Here is a 7,508-nt window from a genome sequence, read left to right on the forward strand (position 1 = left end):
CCCCCCCCCCCCCCCCCCGTGCTGGAGTGTTAACTGTCTTGATGGTGTGCAGACAACCACAGCTTGTCTGAGTGAGTCACTGGTGCAGTGGCCCTGCCATGCGCAGAAATCACAGTTTCGCTGTTTCAACCCCAGGCTCTTGCAGTTTTTCTGACTCTCTTCCACATCTCCCCCGCCAGCCTTGGGGGGAAAGGGTTATGAATGTAAGCAGAGCACTCCACTGACACTTTATTAACAGAGATGCTAAAATGATGTTAGTATTCCTCTTTCATCCCCCCCCCCCCACACACACACTGAAAAAGGCTGGCCAACACAGGGGACTTTGTTTCTGTTGTTGTCACTCAGGAAGTTTTGGAAGCAGCATCAGGTATGTGGGAACTACTTGGGCTCGTTATTCTTCCCCCTTTGCAGGTTTCAGACCAAGAACCCATGTCTGCCTGGTGTAGGTAGGAGCTCAGCATGCTCACGTTCTAGTCTCAGCACCACTGTATTGCCGGCACTTTTTCTCTGGTCAGTTTCTTGTCTGTAAAATCAGTTTCCTTAGAGTTCAAAACTTGAAGAATGTCAGTTCAACTTATACCATTAAATATGCCTTTGGAAAGTTAAATTTATTTTTTCAAACATTGGGTGGCTGAATCATTTTTGGAATAGTGTTTATAATCCTTGACTGCTTTTCACTGTGACTTGTCATTTTTTTTTAATAGCTAAGGTGCAGCTTTAGTTGTAATTTAACTTTTCAAATAATTATCTTGTCCAAAGTTATTGCATGTTAAAATTCCATATTTAGATTAGGTAGATGCAGTATAGATAATACTGTCCTGGATATCAGTGGGTAAAGGTGCTTGCCATACAAGCCTGAGTACCACTCTGGAATGCCTGTGAAGCTGGAAGGAGACCCACTCTGCAGGACCCCTACAGATACACGGTGGCGTGTGTCCTCCCACCACACACACACAATAAATAAATTCCCAAAAGAAATACTGTCTTTAAAAAATATCAGTATTATAACAATAAAAGTCAGTGTGTTGGCCCATCTCCCACTCTCTTTAAAAAATGATTTCTTATAAATCATATGGGTCTTTTGCCTACATATGTGTCTGTGTATCAGGTACATGCAGTATCCACAGAGGCCAGGAGAGGTCATTAGATTCTCTGGCACTGAAGTTACAGATGGTTGTGAGCCACCATGTGTGTAGTAGGAGCTGAGGGTTGCATTCCTGCCGTCCTGCTCCCAGCCACCTGGCTAGCTTATGCCCTGAAATAACAACACACAAACTGTATTCATTTAAACATTGCCTGGCCCATTTCTATTAATGTGTGTAGCACCGAGGTGAGCTTATCGGGAAGATTCTAGCTTACATCCATCCTGGGTTGGAGCTTCATTGCGTCTGCCTCAGAGAGCAGAGCTATGGCATCTGTCTGAGGCGTCTTACCTCACTTCCTCTTCCTCCCAGCATTCTGTTCTGTTTACTCCACCCACCTATGTTCTAATCTATGAGGGCCAAGCAGTTTCTTTATTAATTAACCAATGACCTTCCTCCATCACATGTGGGCTGCTGGGAATCGAACCTGGGTCCTCTGGAAGAGCAACAAGTGCTCTTAACTGTTGAGACAACTCTTCAGCCCCTGCCCATGTCTTTAAGACTGCAAACAAAATGTTTGCTTTCATGAAAAGTAGGATTTTAGAATTGGCCTTAATGAAATTTAACATTCTGCAATTATCTGAGGATTAGAATTTATAACAAAGCTTTGGAACCTTAAATGAATAATGAAAATTTTACCAAAGTCCTGAGGTGGCATTTTTTTTCTGAAGTGTGGGAGCATCAGGTCAGCTAGTGACCTAACAGATAGAGGACACACCGTTCTGTCCTTTATCCTTTAAGGGTGGTGTTAGTGGCCATCAGAGGCGTCCTTGTGTCCCTCAGACTTTCTCAGGCAGAGCAGACAGAACAAAGTCTCTTAAGTTGCCACAGCTCCTCCCACTGTTAGGAAATCTGCACTGCAGGACCATGTGGGCATGGTGGGACATCTTTGCACTAGGGAGGCAGAGACCAGCCACCTCAACAAAGTGAATTCCAGGCTGAAAAACCAAAACAGTCAAACCAAATAAACTGCAAGGACCCCTGTGTGTGGCAGTAACCGCTTCCTCAGGGATTGATATGTCACGAGAAACAGCAGATGGGCCAGCGCGATATGGCTCATCAGGTATATGTGCTTGCTGTGCCAGCCTGGAACCTGAGTTCGATTCCTGGAGCCCATGTAAAGGTGGAGAGAGAGAACTGATGTCACAGAGGATTTGCTTCTTTCTGTGTGCCTGCTTCACACACACATAATATGTGTTATATACACATTTTTTTTCAGGAACAAAAACTAAATGACTACGGTTAACAATATTTCTGAGGACTATACTTTGTACCAGCAAGTATAACAGAAGATGGGTTGATGTGTAGTTCCTCTGTTTGGTTCAAATTTGACAGCCAACTTTGGGCAAAAAAGAGAAAAGGAAGGAAGGAAGGAAGGAAGGAAGGAAGGAAGGAAGGAAGGAAGGAAGGAAGGAAGGAAGGAAGGAAGGGAGGGAGAAAGGAAGACAGAAATGAAGACAGAAATACCCCTGGCTCGGAGCAGTGAAGATAGCTTGTTGTAGGTAGTGCGGGGGAGGCTTTGACCTGATGGCTGCTCCTACAGGTCCACACCAGCTGCTGGGTATCTGGGCTCTCATGGGAAGGACAGAACTGTGGAATATTCCACTGACGGTTAGCCACTGCTTAACCAGTGTTTCTTTACTGGCAGAAAATGATTTCAGATCTCATTGTTTGAAGACCACTTACATTTTTGAGTAGATTAAAACTGACTGTGATGCGTTTGTAGCACTCTGCTACCTTGGCGGGCTTTCCTTGATAGGATGTATTTATTCCCTCCAGTGTGGGCTCTAAAAATGTTCAACAATCATTTTAGTATTGGGCAAAACATGTTGGCAATGACCAGGGGCTTTGAAGACTCTAAACTGCACGGACTTCAAATCCACGTTGTGCTGTAGCCACAGGAGAGTCACCCATGGCTCTAAACAGGAATGGATTTCCGTTTCTCAAGTGCCTTTTGCTTCTTCAGCTTGGCGGTTCAGCTTTTCCACAGTGTGTTGTAGGCTATGGAGTTTGACAGTGCCCTAAAGAACATGGGAGTGGAAGTGAAGGGAGTTGAACAATGTGTTTTTAATGTGGACTTTTTGTTTAAAGCAAATGCAGCCCCGAGGATTTGGCCATTGCATATAACAACAGGGGGCAAACCAAGTACTTCAGCGTTGATTTTTATGAAGCCATGGACGACTACACATCTGCTATAGAAATCCTGCCCAACTTTGAAGTTCCGTATTACAACAGGGGTTTGATACGCTACAGGCTGGGTAAGGTTTGTTTGTTTGTCCCCCCCCCCCTTTTTTTTCTTTTTCGTTTCTTTTCACATGGACTGTATTCCGTTGCTTCAGAGTGATCAATTCTTGTGAAGGAATCAAGTTTGATGGTTAGGTGAAATTTAGGTTTAGAGCTAAGGAACGAGGGAAGCGTTCCTGAGGGTTTTTGGTTTAGTTTTGTTTTTAGGCATTTCCTAGGCATTGTAGACCACAGCGGAGCCCTGCTGTGGGAATGGGACCTGGACGCAGGAGCAAGGGTGACCCCGTTACTCTGCGCCTGCGCATTCCCAGCCTCAAAAATTAGGGTAATGCTGAAGTGTGCCTGTGATTCTTTCTAGTTGAAAGGCAGGGGGCAGTCCAAAGTGAAATTCTTAAAAACCGGTTTAACGGGGCTTTGGATATTGTTTCCCATTGAAAAGAAAAAGAAAAAAATCTATTTCTCAGTTTTACTGCAGCTACGTAAAACGGGTGATATAATTTTGTGGAAATTTTATGATGGTTTATTTGCTGCCCACCTATGAAGTCTGATAGAAGCCATAGCTAATTTTCTGTGGTTTTGGTGTTTTGTTTTGTTAGAGGTTGAACCCAGGGCCTCATGTTTGTTAGGCGAGTGCTGAGCACCCTTCCCTACCCTCCAGCGCTGATTTTAGACTTCCTTGTTCAGAAGGGCACACATTACTGTGACAGACCACCTTAGAGCACTTCAGAGAGGCAGCTTCCTTTCAGAGGCAATTTTAAAAGCTCATAAATGTGAAAATCTGTATATCCAAACTTGACTGTACAGTTGTGGAAATCCTCAACTTTTCTTTCTCCTGTTTGTCTCTGGGATTCTGACATAGGGTACTTTGACGAAGCTCTGGAAGATTTCAAGAAGGCACTGGACCTCAATCCTGAGTTTCAAGATGCTGTTTTGAGCTTCAAACAGACTATTTCAGACAAAGAAGAAAAACAAATAAGAAATGCTGAGAAAAGTACTGAAATTTATTGAAATTTTAACTCATGATCCTTAAACCTCAACTAAGATACGCGTGGAACACTTTTGATTATATGTAAGAGGCTGCATTTTAGAAGTGAAAGTAAAATAATATGTTTAATCAAAGTTATTCGTTTCAAGGAGAGACCATGTTGGATAGATCTTTTAATAGAGTAAATAAATAATATCAATGTACATTATTATAGTAAAATATTTAAATCTATATGTATTATTTTTATAAAGGTTTTATTTTTACCACATATTTGTATTCCCAACTTTTAATTTTTTTTCCTACCCAGAGAAAGGTTGCTGGTAAGAATACAGTCCAGACACAAATGCCTCACATAGGTTCACCAGTGAATGTACTACATTTGCTTTTTCTGTGTAGCTAAAAACAAAACCTTTCACTTCAAAGTCTGAGGCAGGAGGATTGCTGTGAGTTCGAGGCCAGCCTGGGCTATAGAGCCCTCAAACAAAACTCAACTAAAATAAGACAAAACCGACACAGATTTTTTTGCTGACCCACTTGAGAATGAGATACTGACGTCACAGTTCTTCACCCCTAAACAGTTTGCCCGCATTTTCGTAAGGACAATCCTTCACGGCCACACGCCCCTGTAACACCTAGTAAAAATAATACTCTAGCGTGCTCCATATCCAGGCCATGTTCACATTTCCCCCGTGACTTCAGATAATTGCATCACGTTCGTTCTCCTGTCTCAGTTCTTTCCCTCTGGGGTCATCCCTGCTCATTTTCTCTCCACACCTCTTTGAGAACTCACTCCCTTTACATATGGTAATGGGCCGAGAGACAGGACTCCTGGGCTTCAAAATAAGCACTCGCTTATGAGAGAGCAGTTGGAAACAATTCTTCCGTGCTTGATTTTTTTTTAAATAAAAATTATTAGAAAGATGGGCAAAGGTTTAAGTATCAAATATAGTTTCTGTCTCTGGATGACTATAATAATTGACACCAGCAGCGTTTCCCGAATACTTAGTACAAGCTAAATCCTGCTCAAAGTCTTCATGAAATGAGCAGGATGGAGAGGGAGGCGACAGAGCGACCAAGCACACGTTAACACAAAGCTTCAAGATTCTGTTCTGAGTTCTGCCAACAAACAGCAGGGCTCCCAGGACCTGGGAAGAGCACGGAGGAAGCCAGCCGAAGCCAGCCTGTCCCTTCCACAGCTTTGTTTTTATTGTTGTGGTTTGGCATTCCAAGATACAGACCCTCAACTTGAGGTCTCCCAAACTGGTTTATTGCTGCTGTGGGAAAGCTGTTCTGGGCAGAAATTGCCCCCATTGGAGAGAGACAAGCGCATTTGCCTGGCATCGCAGCCGGCAGAACTCCCTTGGTTTCAGATGCCATCACTATCATTACCTTTAACTGGATTTTTTTCTTTTTCTTCTCTTTGTTTCGAAGTGGTCTCATGAAGGAGAGACAGCAAATCCCCTCTTCCTCTTTCGTAAATAACATCCGGCGAAATCCTCGGAGAATCCGCAGGTGAATGAGTACGCGGGGAAATTAGGTGCGGAGGCCAGAAATGAAAAGTTCTATTTTGGAAATCGCTCACATTTTCCAAAATGATTTATTTCTTTTGGGAAGAGCATTAAAAGAATTTATAATGTTGTATGAAAGCAGAAAGCTCGCTTTTAAAACGGCTTTTCTGTTAAAAATAAAGGAAAGCAAGCTATCTTGACCTTGGGACAGCTAAACACAGTTCCACCCAGAGAATCAAGTAATACTTAAACAATTTTATTTTCTCTTGGCTCATGCTCTCTCTCTTTTTTACTCACGACTGGAATCAGATGTAGAATGAAAACGAAAACTTGTTAAAACATTTTCATTTGCTTTGCTACATTTTATCACTCAAAGTTTCTTCATTTCTCAGAAAAACATTTAGGATCAGCCCTCGCCTCCACTTTGTCTCCCTTGTTTTAAACTGGAAGTAGCTAAACATTTTACCACGTTTATCTTCTCCAGAATTAGGCCTCTCACATCCACGGCCCATTTCTCATTGGCCGAGTGATACCTGGGGTGTTTAAATGTTGTTTATTCTCATGATTGTTCCAGTACCCCCAAATCCAGTTCACCGCTGCTAGAAAAATGCCTAAACTATTACCTGGCATTCCCCCCTCTGCAAAAAAAACAAAACAAAACAAAACAAAAACAAACAAATAGAAAGGACTTGCAGTTCATTATACAAATTGTTTCACAAAGGATAGTAAAATGGAATAAGTGGATTTCAATTACTTTCAAGTTTAGAAAATTATTTGTAACACTGGCTGAGAAACATGGATCAGTTTTTCTCTTCCAAGGCTGGAACTGAATGAAGCCCCTGGACTGGTCTGTCAATAGCTAACTACAGGGAGAGAGCAAGCTAGATCCCAGTCAGCCCCAGTCACCATCTGATTGCTCCTTCTGGGCCGTCCTGGGCTCCCTGGCATTCACTGGCATCTCTACCCTACAGGGTTACCGGTATGCCATTTTAGATGTTGGAAATATTTTGGGGGGGCATGATATACTTTATTCCCGTCACTAAGGGCAAACCACTTCACTATTTGTACTGTGCTAAGACTCAAAGTCTTTTCTGCCGAGTCTAGATGCTTTGAAACTTTAACTCGAAGTCTCACATAGTTAAATCCTTCTTTTACTTAAGAACTTCAGTTTGTCAACTAAAATGCTTCTGAGTGAAAGCTATTAGCAATAAAGAAAACGTTTCTGTTATGTTTAATTGGAAATTTATATATTCTATTTTATCCCACCTTCTTTCTCTCTTTTTTTTTTGTTCTTTTTGTTTTTCAAGCTAGTGTGTGTGTGTGTGTGTGTGTGTGTGTAGCCCTGGTTGTCTTGGAACTTGCTTTGTAGACCAGGCTGGCCTCGAACTCAGAGATCTGCCTTCTTCTGTCTCCCAAGTGTGGGAACTAAGCTGTCTATATACCATCGTACCCAGCTCAATGTCACAAATAGAAAACTAAATCAGTGACAAGTGTCTAAAGCAATGTAAACAAGTAGTTTGCATATAAACTTATAGAATCAATGTTTACTTTTTCCTGAATTATTATGAAACAGTCTTATTAGGATATAATTTACATATTCAACTTGTCCATTTGAAGTTATAGTAAGGA

The 7,508-nt window shown here is 42.1% G+C and overlaps 1 protein-coding gene across 1 annotated transcript in view; it reads left to right on the forward strand.

Moving 5' to 3' along the window:
- Ttc32 (tetratricopeptide repeat domain 32) overlaps positions 1–7,107 on the forward strand; it is a 9,165-nt gene extending 2,058 nt beyond the window's left edge. The window contains exons 2-3 of the mRNA XM_050141942.1: positions 3,234–3,400; positions 4,246–7,107. Of these exons, the coding sequence (XP_049997899.1) occupies positions 3,234–3,400; positions 4,246–4,394 (316 nt within the window). The 3' untranslated portion in view covers positions 4,395–7,107. The remainder of the gene's footprint in view (positions 1–3,233; positions 3,401–4,245) is intronic.
- Positions 7,108–7,508: the final 401 nt, after the last annotated feature.

The sequence above is a fragment of the Alexandromys fortis genome, unplaced genomic scaffold (assembly GCF_014885135.2).
Source record: "Alexandromys fortis isolate MF-2015 unplaced genomic scaffold, M_Fortis_MF-2015_v1.1 scaffold_30, whole genome shotgun sequence".
Lineage (NCBI taxonomy): Eukaryota > Metazoa > Chordata > Mammalia > Rodentia > Cricetidae > Alexandromys > Alexandromys fortis.